The following is a 19,699-nucleotide window of genomic DNA, read 5'->3' as shown; positions in this document are numbered from 1 at the left end:
ATAAATGTTATTCTCTCAGCAGCTGTTGTCATGTAAATGGACAAAAAGGCCTTTATATAAATAACCTTAATATGTAAATATACCCATACATTACATACATGTACACAATGCATTTAGGTATGGCTTCCTGTATTAATTTTATCAGGCCAACAAAAAAGGTTCCATCTGAAGAAGAGACCTCTGAGGTTCTTAAACTATGTAGCTACACAAAGAAAGGTATAGGCTGTGTGTAAATATTTTATTTTCTCCTGCGCTAATACGACAATATCTGGTTTTCTTCTGGAAAACTTTGAAAATACATAGAATCTGCCGGCAGATCGGCCCCATTCGGCCCCCGTCTAGTCTGCCCGTTTCTCCTGCTGTAAAGACTCAGACCTTAATCAGTGGTTGGTCTCGTCTTAGATTCAGGAGCCGTATGTCTATCCCATGCATGTTTACATCCCCTCACTGTATTAGCCTCTAACACCTCTGCTGGGAGGTTGTTCCACTTCTTACTGGCGCTGTCCCAGGTAGATGCCCCAGTTAATATATATATATATATATTATAATCATTGGCAACTAATGTAGTGTATCCGAGATATAAAGATGAGTGATAAATAAGGCATACGGCTCCTGAATCTAAGATGAGACCAACGACTGATTAAGGTCTGAGTCTTTACGGCTTGAGAAACGGACGACTAGATGGGGGCCGAATGGGGCCGATCTGCCCAGATCTAGAGGGAAAGCTGCAGAAAGTGTCAGATTCCACTATTTGGAAACACAGAGAGAGTAAACGTTATTCCTGTTAGTCCAGACTGTCATATGATGTAATGTTTGTTATGTCCGGTTTTCCTTTTGTACATCGCTGTGGATTATGAGGGCGCTTTACCAATAAATAATATTTCCTGCTGCTGACGACACGCCTCGTGCACACTTTATGCAAAAATGCTTCGATTGCTTAAGTTGGTGAAACCTAAACTAGTTAGAGCCTAACAGGCATCATTCACATCCCTGAGAGCTCAGCAATGGAGAGTAATGTACAGATAACAGTCCTCCCAACTGTCTTGTTTTGCGGAGACAGTCCTGATTTTCAGAGGCTGTGTCGGAGAGTTGCCCTACCGTCGTGCCTAGTCCTGCCCTGAGTGGGCTTATTCTGGGGCTGTGGGGACAAGAGGGGTATCAGGCGAAGAAAGAAGGCCAGGCACTTGCCTATTGTGCCAGATGGCCAGTCCGGGCCTGGACAGGGGGTATTTGGGTTCTAAAGAGGGACTGTCTCTATAAGAGAGGGACACTTGGGAGATATGAGATATTGTTGGGGGTACATTATTACCCCTTACTAAAACAAAAAGCAATTATTGAATTATTGGGGGCAGTTAATTACACGGGATGTAAATTATTGGGGTGTTCAACTCTGAGGCACAGGAAGTCAACTTTGACCCCTACATCAGCTGCCCCACCATGAGATACCTCGGCGACCTTCTCGCGTCAAAAGGTGACACTGAATAGGCGGGGCAAGCCGTCAGCAGTGGGCGCGTTTAGCTCTTGAAGGGGCGTGATTTGTTCCCCTAGCAACATTCACATGACCCGGAAGAGGGCGGTCCTCACTCGCGGTCAGGTGACTTGTGTATAAGAGGAAGGATCCGCGGTGATCTGTCATTGTTGTGTCGCCGGTAACGGAGGGGCGGTGCTTTACGGCGAACGACATCGAGCTTTTGCTGCACTCTCCAGGCCTTCCTGTCACCGGATTCTTCTCTCCCTAGCCTGCCGCCGTACCTAGCTGCAATCATGGCCCTGAGCGATGCTGACGTGCAGAAGCAGGTAAGCCGGGGCCCCTGGGGTGGCATTGGACGGACCCCAATGTAGGGGATGTGCAGCCCCTGGTGACAGTATTGGGGTAATAGGGGATAGCTGGGGGCTTCTTTCATTGTGGGAGTATGGGGCAAAATAAGGCAGTAGATCATTATGTAATGGGGGGGGGGGTTAATAACCGAATCATGGGCATTGGAGGGTACAGCGCTGTATAAAATCAATGTGCCCCCACTGCCCTGTGCTGTTACTGTGCCTGCGTCCTCCTGTTAGAGATGGCGGTGGGCCGGTGCCCTGCCGTCTACCTTAGAGATACTGGGCACAGCTGCAGAGGTCCGAGAGAACCTGCAGTCTTTAGGGGACAGCGAGACCTCAGAAGTCTTCTGGTCTTTGTTCCATCTAAAGAAGAGACCTCTGAGGTCTTGAATGCGCCTCTAGGTTGCGTTGGCCTGGTAAAAGGTATCGGCTTTGACTAAAGATGCCACGAAGCCTGAGATGCCTTGGCCGTTACTGAATGTATAGTTTGGTGCGGTTACTGTGTGGTGAATCTGCCTGTGAATGCCCCGGGGCTTAGCCAAGAGGGGTAAATCTGTGATGATGGAGATAAGAGGATGACCCAGTTCAGTTCTGGTTTAAAAGAACCTTCGTGGGTGGTCAGCTGACCCTACGGAATGTGTAGATTTATGGTGGCAGAAAGTGTTAATTTAACCCCTGCAAACCCTCGTCTGATGGAACCCCAAGCAAAATATGGCAAATTAATAAATAAAATAACTAAAGGATAGAATGCATCAATTGCCCTAAGAGACCATTTATTTTTTTGATTTTGTGTCTGACTCGCTGTAACGGGATTGGCTGCCCCTGAAAAATCACAGAATTATAAATAAGCGTAAAAAATGAGGTTAGATCCTTAAAAGCAAAATAGTCCCCGGAGCGCAGAGACCTGGCAGAAGTCATCTGATCACTCGGAGGAGTCACATGACCCGGCTGATTCAGGAACCGCAGCTGAAACTTCCTTTATTCTTTATATTTTCTGTCTCTGATACTTCGGGGGCTTCTTAGACGGGTTTTCCAGGGTCCGCGGTTTACGTACATATGGCAGCTCGATGCAACAGTGTTCCTTTGCTTCAATTACGTCGGCTCCTGCAACCGCATCAATTAAGATGTTAATCATCCTATAAATAATCTACTCTAAATTGAGATAGAATCCGGCAGATCGGCCCTATTCGGCCCCCGTCGAGTCGCCCGTTTCTCCTGCTGTAAAGACTTAAACCTTAATCAGTCGTTGGTCTCGTCTTAGATTCAGGAGCCGTTTGTCTATCCCACGCATGTTTAATCCCCTCGCTGTATTACCCTCTACCACCTCTGCTGGGAGGCTGCACCGCTTATCTACCACCCTCTCGGTAAAGCTAAACTTCCTTGCGTTCTATCTAAGCCTCTGACCCTCTCTTTCTTGTATGGTTGCCATGTTCTGTATAATCACTATGCTGTTGATGTTTAGAGGTGCAGGCGGGTTGGGGGTACTTTAGTATTCTGTCCTCTATTCCCCCCCCCGGAGGATCGGGGGGGTTATTTTCCCCGTGTCACGGTCTTGTTTTTCGGTTGCGTTCGGCAGGTTCTTGTTGACGGTAAACACCGGCGTTGGGTGAATCTGCCCTCCGCTGGTATCTGAGGCAGGCGCTGGGTGGTGTTTTGAACGGATCCGGTTCGGGCCGGAGCTGCGCAGGATTCGGCTCGCGCTTTTTGTTTGAAACCAAAACGTGGACAAAGTAGTAGGGGGGGGGGCCTTAGATAAGATCTCCGATGTCCTTGTGACCCCTACGAAGGTGCCATCGGTTAGCCACAAAATAAAAATCAAACCCCCCCCCCCAAGACGTAAATTTGACGTTGGTGCGTAATTTAGGCTATAAAAGCCCTTTTTTTTTCTCTGCCCTGTTCTGCAAAGCACTGTGTACATGGACAGCACTGCCCGAATACACAATGGGACCTCAATCTGTATGGTTTACCCCTGGCTGCAGGGCACGCGGGATGGATTGGAATGATTGGTAAGGTTGGGGGGTCACCGATAAGTCTTTGTGGTCTCTTGTGTTTGGTAAATAACCAGAACCTGGAACTCCACTCGAGTGAGTGAGTGAGTGAGGTGTAGAGTGGACTTTACTGCCCTCTCTCTCATACGGTTTCAGGATTTGGAATGTGGGGCAGGAGGGGGCGTCCGAGTGAGGATAGAGGGACGGTGGGACGCGACTGAGGTTTGGGTTAAAGAGATGGAAAAACAAGAGTAGGATGCGGAAGGAGAAAGGAGACGGCACCAAAACGGGATCTCCAACACGGAAACACCAAGGAAGGGGTCATCAAAACTTCTGGGGCAAAATAGGTGTGAAGAGAACCTATCATGGGGGCCCTTGCAGGTATGGAGAGGAGGAAGTCCCTGCGCGGTAAATGGATGATGATGATGATGATGATGATGATGATGGCGACGGGCTAGGAGTAAGAGAGACAGCGCATATGTTTAAAGGGACCTCAAGGTTATCCTGTGGATTAAGGTCCATACGCTGCCTGGAGTGCCCCTTTAATAACCCCCGCCGCGGTTATTGTGACCTTGCGTACTGTTTTGACCCGAGGAACGAGATCCCGCTTCAAGGCTTCCTTTGTTGCTGGATGTCGTGTTTAGTAAACAGAGCCGCGGAGAGCCGGATGAAGGAACTCTCAAAGTCGACGTACCTGCTTTCCTGCCCTCGGTCAGAGCTGTCCGGCTCTTTCACGCTCCTGACCGGATATCCCCTTTTATTTACATGCCTATGGGCCGGGCCCTGGTGAGATGATGATGATGATGATGATATCGGGTGAAGCCTTTGAGGGTCATGCGTGTTGCGGCCGGTCTGGTTGAGCTCTTGGTTAGAGGATCAATGTGTCGCATTCCTCACTCGGCCTTCAGAAGTCACATCTCGGCTCGTGTCCGTACGGTTGCGGGCTGATTCTACTACACAGGGGAAACAAATGGAAAAGCCGATATCCAAAAATACACATAATTTTTTCCTCCCCTTATTGCTTAAGCTTGTTCCCTGGCAGGACGGGTCATTAAGCCTAAAGGGGAACGAGCATCAGATTAAAATATTTTGTGTTGGTTCTACTTTCTCATAGAATATCTTCTACCATAGAGTTCTCGCTCTGTTATCTGATCCCAATCTACTAAACAAACACCCTGACTCCTTATCATACTGCCTGTGGGGAACAATAGAATGACTCGGACTTAATCACCCAGTAGGACTCTTTGACTAATGAAAGTCTATGGAGGAACGGACTTCATTAAAATTGCCATAAAGCATCAGCTCAGTGTGGTCTACACCTTGTGCTGTAGGTGACAAACATTTCTGCGCATGCACCTGTTGGTATTTTGCTACCTGTAGGGTTTCGGCCGTAATATCTTCTGTTTTAAATGACGCGTCGTCTCTTTTTATCTGTAGATCAAGCACATGATGGCTTTCATTGAACAGGAAGCTAATGAGAAGGCTGAAGAAATCGATGCCAAGGTACCGGACGGAGCTGCGTCTCATACACATAATCAGAGGCTCTTTGATATTTCGTTTTTTTCCGTCCTGTCATTAATTCCGTTAATGTTAGGCTTTGACGTCTGCTCGTTCTTACAGGCAGAAGAGGAATTCAATATCGAGAAGGGCCGTCTGGTGCAGACGCAGAGGTTGAAGATCATGGAGTATTACGAGAAGAAAGAAAAGCAGATCGAGCAGCAAAAGAAAATGTAAGCCGGGGGAGGGGGGGGTCTGTGTGGTCGCCCTCTGTCCGTCTCGGACAGGCTGTGGGGTGACGCTGATGTTTCGGCGCTTTATTCGTTGTAATGTCTCGTCTCTTACAGTCAGATGTCCAACTTGTTGAATCAGGCCAGGCTGAAGGTGCTGAAAGCCCGGGACGATCTGATCAGTGTAAGCCTCCGTAACATACCTCCTTTGGGGAAAACCATAGAATGGCTCAGTCTTAATAACCCCACCTGACATACTGACTAATGAAAGTCTATGGAGGATGGACTTCATTAGCATTGCCATAAAGCATCAGCTCAGTGCGGTGTCTGAGCCGGGAAGGTCACCCAAAATCCCACATGCCTGGCGGCCTCCAGGTCCTACTGCTTTACTCTTCTCATTGCAGGATTTACTGACCGAGGCCAAGCAGAGGCTGGCTCGCGTGGTGAAGGACACCGCTCGTTATCAAGCCTTATTGGATGGCCTCGTTCTTCAGGTACTGCCCGTTCCTGCGCGACGACGTGCCTCGTCCGCCCCGTTTCTTTTCTAACGCTCTGCTCTCCTCGCAGGGCTTATATCAGCTCCTAGACGCAAGGGTGGTCATTCGCTGTCGTAAGCAGGACCTCCCTCTGGTGAAGGTACGTGTTTAACCCCGCGTGGGTGCAGTACATTTACAACATTCACATAGATCTCTGTAACACAAGCTCTTCGTTTTCAGGCTTCTGTGCAGAAGAGCATTCCGATTTACAAAGAGGCCACTAAAATGAACGTGGAGGTGGGCATTGACCAGGAGACCTATCTGGCCCCCGAAGTGTACGTATCACATCACATTGCATCGGTAATGTTATCGGTCATGCTTTATGTGATTTTAGTTTACGGTTTTTGTTTATCCTGTCTTCTTTCAGCTCTGGAGGTATTGAAATCTATAACGTTGACGGAAAGATCAAGGTGTCCAACACGCTGGAGAGCAGACTGGACCTGATTGCTCAGCAGGTAAGAGCATTAACCCTGTAGAGCAGGGGTGTCCAACCTGCGGCCTTCCAGCTGCTGCAGGACTACATCTCCCATAATGCTCTTTCAGCTAAGGGGCTGGCTGAGGAGTATGGGAGATGTAGTCCTGCAGCAGCTGGAGGGCCGCCCTTGCCGTAGAGTCTGCGGGGCCTTTACCTAATTCTCTAGTGTAGACCTCCCTGTATGTTCTCAATTAACAGAGTCTCACTGTTTTTTCCCTTTTTGTCGTTCTTCCTCCACCAGATGATGCCAGACATCCGAGTAGCTTTGTTTGGGGTCAACGCCAACCGCAAGTTCATGGACTAGGACTGATCGAGGTGTTTAGAAGTCCATCTCGCTGCTGGGAGGGTGGTGGATCCCTCGATATTTGATGTTCCCTATCTTAGTGTATTTCTGCGTTCCGTCCCAGAGTCTCACACAATTTCTTTACACATATATTTTTTTGGTATAGTAGAGAATGGTTTGTGGTCGTAAAGGTCAGAGGGATCATGGTAGCATGTAAGGGAATTAAAACTTTTACTGCAATACTGTTCATAAAGGTAAAGTGATCCAAACCTGACCCGGTCCTTCATAAGCAGGGGCTGATGAAGAGTTCCAGTGAGAGATAAAAGGGGTTAAACGTTGGCAGTTCAGGCTTCTTGAATTCTTTACGCTCGTAATGAAAGGACGGAGGGGCACGGACAGCGTACATGTCTCCTTCAACCAGAAAAATATAAAGAAAATGCTAAAGGACCAGGCGTGGATCTGGAGGGCTTTATAGAAATCTAGTCTTTTATTGGAAGAACAGCTCCCTTAAAACTGAATGATAATCCTGCTTTAAAGCAGGTGCCACCAAATCCATAGGTCCTATCGCCCCCCCCCATGGTCCCATGGGTCGCTTTCGCTGACGTTTAGTCTGCTCTCTCCTAGATTACATGGTGCGGTGAGTCCTAGTGCCTGGCCTGAATGTATGCGAGTATAAGTGGCTGCACGCTCCCCGCTCACTGTTGGGTAGATACCTCCACCGACCACCAAAACCAAAACCACCACCTCCCCGCTGGCTGGAGCTCCCATCCTCGTTAAAAATATTCTCTCCACGTGCCGCTCTAGTGAACCCCCCCGTGTCCGCCTTCTTTCCCGTGTCCAATGTGATGTTGTTTTTATTTATTGCAATAAAGTTGCGTGGACCTCTTTTTCGTTTAGGACCCTTCACTTGGCTTTCAGTGAAACGTCTAGGTCTTTGTCCATTAAAGTCGGGCTCCTAGGGGTCTCTACCCATTCCTGACATGCACCGTACGCATCATCGGTTCATTCTTTCGTATTGTGGCTGCTCTCTCTCCGTTACGCTTAGGGATGAATATTTCCAGGCGTCTCTCAGATTTATTCAGTTGCATTTTTTTGGGTTAATTTTGTTGAGTGAACAATAAGAAAAAAATAACATCTGAGTGTAAATCTTCTTAAAAATCTATTTATTAGCAGTTTATTTCATTTATATCCCTCTATCATTCATAGGCTGAGTAACACATCATTCTCAGACACGGCCCGTATATATTTACAGGAATACATAATAATACTTCTAGTGGACGGATTCTATAGGGGTCTTGCAGGTCGCGGATTCTGTAAACATGACGGACGGCGATCACGCTAACCGACGGCGCGACCGCGAGCTTCTTTCTAATGTTAGTAGGCGAGTGCGTGGACGGACGTGCTGGCGGGATAGCGAGCCTAGGGGTCTGCAAGAACCAGAAAAAAGTCCTAGGGCCAACCCCTGCTGATATCTTTTAAACTCCTTGACAGCCTACTATAAGAAGCGCTATACACCTTGATGGCCTACAAAGGGTTAAACTGTAATGTCTATGCTGTAACAGCGCCAAATTAAAATACATTGCGGACGGCGGCCATAATTGACACGTTGGGTCAGTTACTATTATGGCCACTAGGGGACAGCAGCATCCCATTCAGTGAAAAAAAAGTTGGTTTTCCTGCAGAGAATTCTATGTTTTTTGTGGAAAAGCGGTGGCTTTAATCAATATCTTGGAAACGCTGCTACTGAAGAGGGGGAAATCCAACTTAAAACTAAATATAAAGTTAAAAAAGTGTATTTATGGTGCGAAACACCTTATAATCTGATTTTAGACCTACTCAGGGGTTTCTAAAATACAGAATGGTTATCCGACCCTCTAAAGTGCGCATGGCGTTCTGCGTGACAGGGTCTGATCGCTACCAAATAATTTGACATCACATCTACGACGCTGTGATGTAATCACCGGAGAGCCACCCTGCTGTGCAAATACCTAAAATTCAGATTTTCAGCACCAAAGATACGCCTCCTATATAGAACTTGGCCTTCTTTAAGTTTAAGGTGCTCCGTGCAACCAAAATCCACTGTTTTTCCCTCGAATTTGAGTTCCACGTTCCGATAATTCTTCTCCTCTCTTATTTTTCGCGTGGAAATCCTTTTTTTGTGTGGATTTGCCTGGAATTTAGTTGAAATATCCAAGGATATATTCGCCGATGCCGATAAAATATACCACCTGAGCGATCCCAAAGAGAGGCGCGATGACCAGCGCTCTGCAGACAGCCCCCTTCATGAATGCCGAGGGACCCTCGTTAACCCAAATCTTCCTGTAAATAATAAAAAAAAGAAATGCTGGTTACAAAGTGTTTTTATTAAAATACTGATTATCGGGTCCAGAGAGGCTCCCCGCTAACTGGATCAGTTACTATATACATGTCCTTTTTGAGTCAGAGTGCTTAGATATGACATCATAGCCTGACGGACAGCAGAGAGGGCTGTAGTCAGAGTGGGTCAGGCTTGGTGGGGGGGCTCCTAGCCTAAATTTGAGATTGGATTTGTGTAAAGGGACCGTCGTCGGTACCTGGCACAGTCCGTGATTCCATTGTAGGTCTCCTCTCCGATGCCCTTCTTCAGGGTCTGAATCCGCGTCTTCAGAACTAACGAGAAGGGAGAACGGACAGTAAAGTCACTACTAAATGGACTGATTTGGGGGGGGATCGGAGGCCTACAAAAAAACAGAAAAAATAATAAATATTCCCTACCGTCAAGTGGCGTCACGGCGACGGCAGCCACAGACCCCGCAAAGCAACCGGCCAGGAATGAGTGGTAGAAAGGAGCTTTTTCTTGAGACGACCGTACTCCCAGCTTGTTGACGTTCGCAAAAAGCGGAAAATAGATGATCGAGAACGGGACGTCCCTAAAAAAAAAAAAAAAGAAATAAGGCTTCAATTACAAACAAACCCAAAAGTAAACCGTTAAGTTTACCAAAGTCACCTGTGGTCATGCAGGGATTCCAGCTGAGATATGGCAGGGAGAAAAGCACCGCCAATTGGAACACTGAGATTTCATGAAATCAGGGTAGAATATGACTGAATCTGGGTAAAAAAACCCAAACCCTGACAATTCCCAGTTATTATTCTTACCTGAGCAGCGTGGCCCCGAGGCCCTTGTATACCCCAGAGATGCCCTGGGTACGTAGGAGCTCCTTGGTGATGAGCAGAGCGGAGGGCTTCTGTGTGGCGGTGGCAGCGGTTTGGTGGGGGACTGCTGTAGCTCCATCCACAGATATGGCCTTCTGCGTGGCTGGAAGGGAGAAGATTCAGACTTTAGATCACTGTGTGAGGTTCTAAAGGGTTCTCGAGCCTGTTCTGGTTCTACGCTGGAACATGCTGTGGCACTTTAAGGCCAGCGGCCTTATGATATGATACGCCTGGTTGCCTGCAGGTCGCCCACCAGTCTCAAGAGGCAGCAAAGGCCCAGGTGAGCCGCGTTGGCCCAGCGTGCCCCATGGCCAGTCCGGGTCCGGTTCTAGGTGACTCATCCATTAAAAGGGCTGCTTGGAACTATGTCCAGAAATAATTAGTTATGCAAATTACCTAAACGCCCAGCGTCCTGCAGCTGGATCTTCAGCATCTCCATGGGGGACGTCACGATCACCTGGCAGGTCCCGGCCCCGCACCCGGCCAGCATCTCCCTGACCAAGGTGAGCTCCTTCCTACAACCACAGCAGGGTATATATATATATATCATGAAGAAAATATCAAAGCCGCAATTAGGTAACAAAAAATGTTACGTCACAAATTTGTTTAATTAAAGAATCTATAAAATGTTACCTCCCTGTTTTTCTATGCCCTATTTCTGACTTTTCAGCCTTTCTTTATGGCACTGCTGTAAAAAGACGTATTTTGTTTTCAGCAGGAATAAAATGACCTCATGATCTTTTCTTCTGTTATCATAGTGATCAAATTCAACGATTGCCTTTTTGTATAAACAATTCATATGTATTACAGAGAGAGAAAGGCTAATTTATACCATAATAATAATAATAATAATAATATAATAATAACAATAATAATAAAAAAATGAGAACATACCCTTTGAAAGTATATATTTATTGAAATTGTGCTCTACATTTAAAAATCCACAATTACATGTTTTTAGAATAAAATTCCAGATGGCAACTACAGCCATGAGACCTTCCTAAGGCTTTTATAACCCATAGGACTGAAGTTCCCGTATCTCTCAGCGACACCACTTTTTGATTAATACCGTAGTTTTTTACGCTTTTTATTATTTTATTTTTTTTCACACTTTACGTACCCGTCCTGAGTCAGCCTGTTCCGGAAGAAATCATTTGCTGCCAGTTTGATGGCTTTCTCAGGGGTGACGAGGGTAAGATTGACAGCTGCCCCTGCAAGACGTGAACAACATAGGGTTAATATTCATGCCACACAGGTTTGTAAAATAGCCAGATTTATATATATATATATATATATATATATATATATATATATGTTAAAATATATATATATCATCAGTTTTGCAGTAGTAAGCGTACATACAAAGGAAAAAACTATAAAAAAAAAAAGAAAGAAAGAAAGACAAAGAAAGACAAATTTAGTAAGAGCAAAGCATTGGCATAAAGGGTTAATATCTTAAGCTATTAAATGCAATAAATTAAATATTCTAGGAACAGGGTGTGTCGGGATTCAGCCTATATGGAGATTAGCTTAGAATATTTCCGGGTAGGACTGGGCACTTATGGGCGGGGCCTTACAGAGACAATATGGCTGCCCCCATGGAAGGATCCTAGATCAACAGAATATATATCTTATATAATGTTGTTATACACTTGGATTTTTATAGTTGTTGGGTTGGAGACAAAAACATATCAATTTCCTTTAAAAATACATTGATTTATGGAGGCGATAAGATTGACTGTAAACCCCAAAGCTGCATACAGTAATTATTACCCCCAAAAACCTGGTTTTATCTCATTTTGTTCCAATAAACCCCCTTTATCTGCAGACCTGGAGCCGCCTTTGCTGTCAGTCATGTGATATTTTGCGTGACTTTCGCGGCTCAAACACCACACTGAGCTGATGCTTTATGGCAATGCTAATGAAGTCCGTTCCTCCATAGACTTTAATTAGTCAGAGAGTCCTGATGGGTGATTAGGTCTGAGGCATTCTATTGTTCACCGCAGGCAGTATGATAAGGAGTGGCGGTGTTTAGTAGATGGGGATCAGATAACAGAGCGAGAATCATACAAACGGCTGATATGCAGCTGCCTGAAAACATTATATTATGGGGGGGCAAAGGCTTGACTCTGTTACTAGTAATAAAAAGAAACTTGGTGGCCCCGTTTTGAATGATTAAAATGATGACAATTTACCTCGGTACATGCCGAAAAATCCTTCGGAGCGAATGGTCTTTATCAAGCAATCAAACCTGGTTACAGAAAGAGTGAGACGGTCAGTGAGGTATCCTGCCTGGGGCGGCAGACCCAGGGGGTGCAAAACCTGGGGGCATTCAGACCGCCCCCCCCCGGTGTCTCGCTGCTCAATGGGCCGGTTACAAGGGAGATCTTTGTTCACCCCAAACCAGCCCATTTACACCATAGAGGCAGCGGCGGCTCATCACAGCCTCCATAGACCTCATTAAAAGAACTCAATGGGAGCCGTTTCTGCGCATGCCCACCCCGGAAGACCCACTTGGCAGAGGATACTCAGCCACGCACATCTCCTGCATGCCAAATAGCAGGATGGGGGGTGGGGAAACATGCATGTTATTATTTTTGGCAAAAATGGCAATCGAGAAGAGTTTTGGAAGCTGAGAGTAGGGTACATGCGCGGACTGCCTCTTTAAAAGTAACGTAATAACAAAAGCTTTTCGCAACATTTTGGATGCGGTTAAAAAAGTTTTCTGTACAAACAAGGAAAGTGAGTCAGGGCAGGGAGGCGGTAGACGAGGCGGGGGAGGGGAGCGGGATCCATGCCAGCCGGCGGATCGCATCTTCTGCCGGCAGGGAGAGGGGGGGGGTGGCACAAGTTTTCTCTACTGATAATGGGGCAAAAAAGTGGAAGATGAATAAAAAGGCGATATTCTTTGACGTTGGGAGCACTTTCCTGCCACTGATTGGTGGCATGGATACATATGACACATGTTTAAATTCCATTTCTGCTGGGAAGCTGTTCCACCTACCTACCACCCTCTCAGTAAAACAAACCTCTGCATCTAAGAAGACATAGAAGTAAGGGCCAACTCGCTCGAAGCCGTAGAGACAGATCGTGGGCATGAGCGATAATTCAATATTTGTGCCAACAGAGTGATTCACCTCCATAAAATTTCTGTCCCTCCCTTAGACTCAAAAACATCGTGTTCTCCTACAAGACAAGGACGCCACAGCAGTCCCCTCCACATATAAGCATCCATTCCCACACACCTCGTTTCTCTATCACTCGACGAACGCTCCAAGTCCCTTTACATTTTCTGTAATTCAGCAGAACCCCCCCAATATGCATTTGCCCCTTTAACCCCCCCTTAGCTATTTACCCCCCACACTTACATCCCGGTGTAGATACTCCGTCCCTGCTGGTTCTGTAGCCTGGTCTTCGCGAGGTCGATAGGGAAGACACAGGTGACCCCCACCAGCCCAGCCACTCCGCCATTAATTAATTTGGCCGGCAAGCTGAAAACATAAGTTTGATACAAAAAAAAAAAAATAACCCTTTTTTTTTACCCAATAAAGGCAATTTTATTTCATACTCATTACGAGACCCTCCTATTTCTCCAAATCCCTCCACATTCTAAAGCCCCTCTTACTTTGCAAGTCCCGTTATTCTTTTCATTAACCCCTCGAATCCCCTTTACCTGATTTTCTCAGGCATGGTTGCGTCCCGCGAGCCGCGGACGATGATCTGGGGTCAGAAGATGAAGGGGGGGTCTCTGCTCCGAAGCGGTCACTAAAAATAAATAAATAACAACCATTATCGCATTTAATAAAACATTCCCTTACATACCCCCCCAACTTCTACCCCCAGCGAATCGGAAAACAGGACACAACAATTATTATTATTAATATTATTATTATCTTTATTATTATTTATATGGCGCCAACAATTCCCGCAGCGCTTCCTACAGTCCCTACGTTCAAAGGGTCCGACTAGACTACAACCGACAGATGAAGTGATACATTAGGTGTAGAGAGCCCGGCTCGCGAGAGCTTACAATCTAGAATCTCGGCCCCTTTTCTAACCCCCCCACATGTTACTCACCGTCCTCCCCAAATTCCAGGATCCTACAATAAATACGACGGCCAGGTATTATTCTGAATGATGTGTCTCGGGTTCTATTATTAAGGGACCCCTCTGCCTCTGTTCGCTCCGAGTTTCCGCGTCGGTGGTCTCTCCGCAGCCCCCTGTGGATCCAGGGTCACCGATCCTCTGCTTAGAGCTTCTTTCCCCTGGTTCCGGACGGGTGACGGGGACTCGGGGACGTGATATTTGCCATCACAAAGTCCGTGTCGTGTTTGAACAGTCCGAGCCCTTTTATCTTCAGCAGATCCGGGGTCCTTCTTTGGCTCTTTGGCCGGCCCCGCTCGCACCGCGCGATTTATCGTCGGCCAAAAACATTGAGTAAGTCGCATGTGACGCTGGAAATTCGCCGCGTGATCACCAGCCCCCCGTGACAGGTCAGGGGGGGTCCACGGACACCTTTTCTTTGATGAAATTCCCTGCGTTGCGTAATGTCCCATTTAACGGACGTATGAAGGGCAGCCCTATGCGGTGACCCCCCCCGCCATGATTTTATATACTCATCCCTCCATTGCTTATACCCCAAACCTAGCGTCCATAAATCTGGGCCATATTCCGAGCCGGACTTCTTTGTGGCCTATCGGTAATTATTTACACATTTTAGAAGAATAATGGGTTTTATTTACCCAGGGGAGGAAAGAGGGGATCAGAGGAGGAAAAAGGGGCAGTGGAGGAAAGAAGGGCATCAGGGGAGGAAAGAAGGGCATCAGAGAAGGAAAGAGGGGCATCAGGGGAGGAAATAGGGGATCAGAGTAGGAAAGAAGGGCATCAGAGGAGGAAAGAGGGGCAGTGGAGGAAAGAAGGGCATCAGGGAGGGAAAGAAGGGCATCAGGGGAGGAAAGAGGGGGTCAGGAGAGGAATGAGAGGATCAGGGGAGGAAAGAAAAGATCAGGGAGGAAAGAGGGGCATCAGTCGAAGAAAGAAGGGCATCAAGAGAGGAAAGTGGGGATCAGGGGAGGGAAGAGGATCATCAGGGGAGGAAAGAGGGCATCAGGAGAAGAAAGATGACAGGAGAGGAAAGATGGGATCAGGGGAGAAAAGAGGGGCATCATTGGAAGAAAGAGGGGATCAGGGGAGGAAAGAGGGCATCAGGAGAAGAAAGATGACATCAGGAGAGGAAAGCTGGGATCAGGGGGGAAAAGAGGGGCATCATTGGAAGAAAGAGGGGATCAGGGGAGGAAAGAGGGACATCATGGATTTTAGGCCTAAAGAGGTACTGACGAAACTAAACAGGGGCATTTGGGGGGTATGTGCTATTAATGCCCATGGATGCCGGGTAAACCTGACCTAGTATTTCTTTTTTTGTGTAATAAATGGAACTCCACTAATGTTTAGAAGCTCCAGCCTCACATCTGTGTCCCTCGAAGAAAGTCAGTCATGCAGGTTACAGGCGGCTCCGCTGGGCTCCTCTTGTAAAGTATTTATTTTATTCATGTTGCACAAGAGCTCACATGCTTCCCATCCCCCTCCCCAGGGCTCTCCCGGCTCAGTTTGCAATCAGATAAGGAGAGGTGGGGATGTGTTAAAGAGGAGAAAAATAAAAAAATCTACAACTCTATCTAAAACTAGGGGGCCAGAGGCTTAGATGGAATGTAAGGAAGTTTTATTTTACTGAGAGAGTGGTGGATAAGTGGAACGGCATCCCAGTAAAAGTGGTAGAGGGTAATACAGTGAGGGGATTAAACATGCATGGGACAGACATACGGCTCCTGAATCTAAGACGAGACCAACGGCTGATTAAGGTTTGAGTCTTTACAGCAGGAGAAACGGGCAGACTAGACGGGGGCCGGATGGGGCCGATCTGATTCTACAGCGAAGTCCTTTAAGGAAAATACTTGAAACTCTTTTCAAAATTTAAGCATTTTTGGTGTTTAAAGTTATTTTGGGGTATCTCGTCTATTACTAAATTCTCCATAACGGCCCCCCCCCCCCCATTTTTTCAGGGAGAGAAGGGCCGTACCCCACCCCCCCACCAAGCTTTGCTATGGGGACATTGTGCCCATCTCCATGGAAATTACTTGGCAGGAACCTCGGCCCAAATATAGGCCAGGCCCGAGGCCTTTGTAATGCCTCAAAAGGGGGTTCTTAATAGGGTAATACGCACAAGGATTTTAACCCTTTAACGACCGCAGGGGTCAACTCATTCCACCCCTCAACTTTTTTTCTTATTTTTTATTTAAATAATTATTGTTTATTATCATTCGGCTATCGTTTGTCTCATTTTTCCTTTTTTTTTGTTTGTTAATTAGCTTTAAAAGGAAGCGTTTTCACTCGGGGGGGGGGTTAAATTCCGCCGAGACGTATTGTATGTTGTTTTAAATCTTCCCTTGGCAATAATCCACAACGACAACACAAACACAATACACAATATAACACACCTGGGCAAGCCTCTCATCCTGCGTGCGCTGGCCTCAAATGAACCCCTTTTCTTATGAAGACATAACAATGCAAAAAATCGAATGTTTACTTAGAGTATGTGTACTAATTCTGTGTAAAATAACACAATAATGATAATATATTCCGTAGCCGCGCATGTACAAAAAAAAAAGAGTGCTATCAATTTAAATTATAATACACTATGCATTATATAATGCATAGGTTACGTTTTATACTGTTTATTGGTCTTGTTGGCAGCAGAGCTGACGCTCTAATGCCGCATTCTAAATATTTCCTGTTTGCGATTGCGTTAGGCGTTCCTCTGTGGCGTTAAGACTTTTGTGCTTTCTAGAAGGGGTTATCTTTCACGGAGAACCGTTTATTAGGAAGGAAATTAAGAAAAAAAAAAATGAACATGAACTAAACGGTTAAAAAGAGCCCGTTTTCTGCAATTTTGTCTCTATGAAGATACCGATAACCCGCTTTTTTTGACATGTTTTCGGAGTGGGTTTGTATAAAACGTTTTTCTGTTGCAAAGTTTGAAAAGTGGTTTGGTTTTATCGCCATGGCGACCCAATGGAATGCTACAATCTATAGAAGCATTGGTTGCTATGGCGATCATATTTAATCAGCACCAGAATCCTTTTTTTTTATATATATAACGAACTCCGGCTGAATTTAAATAATCAGCTCACACGCAACTTTGTATCCAGTTTATTAAACGACACAGAAGCTTCTGATAAACGTCGTGAAAAGAAATAATGTAACGGAACAAGAAGCCAAACACCAGGGAACCGGACCCATTTCTCTGTTGGGATTTGGAGCCAATGGTTACATTTGGACCCAAAAGACGGGAAGAACGCGTTCCTGCGAATAGTTTTAGGCTACGACATTCCTATCTCTTTAATCCTCATGAAATGTGCTTTCGTTCCGTACTGAGGAACTTTACTACCCAAAGACCCCCGAAGACCCTAAATACTCACCAAATCTACAGAGGGATGTGCTAAGGAGTGCTACACTGGAGAGTTTTTACTCCAGTTTGCTTTTCTCTAGTTTGAGAAATAGATTCCATAAAATATAAAAAAAACCTAGAATCAGCCGGCAGATCGGCCCCATTCGGCCCCCCGTCTAGTCCGTCCGTTTCTCCTGCTGTAAAGACTCAAACCTTAATCAGTCGTTGGTCTCGTCTTAGATTCAGGAGCCGTATGTCTATCCCGTGCATGTTTAAAATTCCTGTATTACCACTTCTGCTGGGAGGCCGTACCACTTATCTACTACCCCTTCGATGTAGTTACATCTCCTCAATGGGATCATCTATGGATATAATCCTTTTTAGATGCGGAGCAGTTACCATGGCAACCAGGCATTATTATATTTTACTAAATATCTCTTACCTTTCCACAGATTATCAAGGACAATCTTCTCTTCTCGATCCAGCGACCAAACACCGCGGCGCTATTAGTAACGGGAATGGAAGATTTTGGGGCAGAAAACAGGAATTTCCTCTGCCTCGGTTTTCCTTGAGCTGGAAAAAGTTGCCCGAAATCTTTAGGGTAATAAAGCGATATTCCAAACCAAGAATCGAATTCTATAGGTGGCTGGCAGGTATGGGAACCTATAGCATTCACCCAGGAGCTTCCCTATAGATTAACCGTCCCCGGTCCTCTCTTTTGATGTAGGATTCCCCTCAACGCAGGGCTTGGTATTTGGGAGGGACAGGAAGAAAGAGGAGGAGGAGAGGCGTCTAACACACAACTCTGCCCTCAAATTGCATGTTGTTGACTTAAAACAGGTTTAGCGTTAGTCCTCCGTGCTTCCCCAGGGATACGTGTTGGCAAACCGCCGGGGAGACACCATAATGCGACTTTTTAAGTATAAAATAAGTTTATTTTTTTGCGTTCTTGATGAAATACTCACGGCGAAATGTTATGGATTTTTTTTCATTGAATAAAAGTAGATTTTCTATATTTTATATGAATGAACTTTAAGAAGGAGGTCATAGAAGGAAAATGCAAAGTCAGCACTACTACAATTAGTAAAGAACACAAAACTAACAAAACTAACAAAAAAATAACTCTATTAATATACAAAATCAACAATCACATTTACTTAATATAGAAAATGAACAAAAACATTAATTCTATTAATATACAAAATTAACAATAACATTTACTTTATTAATATAGAAAATTAACAATCACATTGACTTAATATAGAAAATTTACAAAAACATTATTTCTATTAATATACTAAATTAACAATAACATTTACTTTATTAATATAGAAAATTAACAAAAACATTAACTCGATTAATATACAAAATCAACAATCACATTTACTTAATATAGAAAAGTTACAAAAACATTAGTTCTATTAATATACAATATTAACAAAAACATTAACTTGATTAATATACAAAATTAACAAATTAATTCTATTAATATACGAAATGAACAACAACACTAAATTTACTATTACACAAAATTAACAATAATTTTAAAATCTATTAATGTACAAAATTAACGATACCATTAAAGGGACACTCCGGCCATCATATACACATTTATACTGAGTGGTCCCTTTAAATTTCCATTGTGCCCCCCTTGAAAACAATTTTCGCATTTTGCGTTTGACCCCCCCAGTGGCACATCTTCTGGCGCATGATACATCTCGTCAGGGCTGGACTGGAAATAACGGCGCGGCTCCGGCACTTTAAGGCCAATGGCCTCCCGATGTCGTAGTTGCGGCCGATGGCTGGATATACGTTTTCGTGGTCACAGAAACCCTGAAAACCCCCCCACATGATTTCAATTTGCCGTCATGTGATCTGATGTGTGTTTGGGTACACAGAGTGCAGGGCCGGCTCCTATAGGGGAAATCAGCAACTCCCTAGGGTGATCAGTCAGTGTCGGGGGGGGGGTAAAAAGATATTTTTCCCTATGTTAGCAGTGAAGTGCATGCTGGAAACGGGGGTGCTGGAGACATGATTCCCTGGTTACTACGGCGACTGCTCTGCTTTTACTGCACCAGAATTACTTTTTAGACATAAAGCAGGGATCCTTCTAACACAATCCAGGCCTTCCAATATTTACACCACACCGAAGGATATTGTTAACGCTTTCAGTGCTGAAGGGGATAAAAACCTTTATATATTGTGTAGATTTAACACATTGCGAAGAGCGAAG

General features: G+C 45.4%; 2 protein-coding genes across 3 annotated transcripts; one reads left to right on the top strand and one right to left on the bottom strand.

Annotated features, from left to right (window-relative positions):
* The first annotated feature begins 1,557 nt into the window (after positions 1–1,557).
* Positions 1,558–7,716, top strand: ATP6V1E1 (ATPase H+ transporting V1 subunit E1). Its single transcript, XM_053462923.1, has 10 exons — positions 1,558–1,797; positions 5,247–5,312; positions 5,430–5,539; positions 5,654–5,720; positions 5,941–6,030; positions 6,104–6,172; positions 6,253–6,347; positions 6,440–6,527; positions 6,789–6,862; positions 7,455–7,716. Exons 1-9 carry the CDS (start codon positions 1,765–1,767, stop codon positions 6,849–6,851), a joined length of 681 nt encoding a protein of 226 aa, XP_053318898.1. The 5' UTR covers positions 1,558–1,764; the 3' UTR covers positions 6,852–6,862; positions 7,455–7,716.
* Positions 7,717–8,960: 1,244 nt separating this feature from the next.
* Positions 8,961–18,212, bottom strand: SLC25A18 (solute carrier family 25 member 18). 2 transcript variants are annotated; one of them, XM_053464697.1, is made up of 10 exons: positions 17,909–18,212; positions 13,696–13,787; positions 13,391–13,513; positions 12,218–12,273; positions 11,143–11,233; positions 10,419–10,537; positions 9,966–10,125; positions 9,585–9,739; positions 9,404–9,479; positions 8,961–9,149 (listed from the first exon to the last, which is right to left on the bottom strand). In XM_053464697.1, the coding sequence occupies exons 2-10, from the start codon at positions 13,710–13,712 to the stop codon at positions 9,008–9,010; spliced, it is 939 nt and encodes a 312-aa protein (XP_053320672.1). In that variant the 5' UTR covers positions 13,713–13,787; positions 17,909–18,212; the 3' UTR covers positions 8,961–9,007. The 2 variants fall into 2 exon arrangements, with proteins under 2 accessions (XP_053320672.1, XP_053320673.1); XM_053464698.1 differs by lacking the exon at positions 17,909–18,212 and adding an exon at positions 14,100–14,138.
* Positions 18,213–19,699: the final 1,487 nt, after the last annotated feature.

Source organism: Spea bombifrons, chromosome 4, assembly GCF_027358695.1.
Source record: "Spea bombifrons isolate aSpeBom1 chromosome 4, aSpeBom1.2.pri, whole genome shotgun sequence".
NCBI lineage: Eukaryota > Metazoa > Chordata > Amphibia > Anura > Pelobatidae > Spea > Spea bombifrons.
Note: the sequence above shows the minus strand (reverse complement) of the source record. Positions and strands in the feature narration are given on the sequence as shown.

Excerpts from the sequence above, each read along its gene's own strand:
- ATP6V1E1 (XM_053462923.1), top strand. The coding sequence starts at position 1,765 with ATGGCCCTGAGCGATGCTGACGTGCAGAAGCAG. Across the intron at positions 5,540-5,653 it reads ATCGAGCAGCAAAAGAAAAT|TCAGATGTCCAACTTGTTGA; the intron begins GTAAGCCGGGGG and ends CGTCTCTTACAG. Across the intron at positions 6,348-6,439 it reads ACCTATCTGGCCCCCGAAGT|CTCTGGAGGTATTGAAATCT; the intron begins GTACGTATCACA and ends GTCTTCTTTCAG.
- SLC25A18 (XM_053464697.1), bottom strand. Across the intron at positions 10,538-11,142 it reads AACAGGCTGACTCAGGACGG|GAAGGAGCTCACCTTGGTCA; the intron begins GTACGTAAAGTG and ends CTGTGGTTGTAG. Across the intron at positions 10,126-10,418 it reads GCAGGACGCTGGGCGTTTAG|CCACGCAGAAGGCCATATCT; the intron begins GTAATTTGCATA and ends TCTCCCTTCCAG.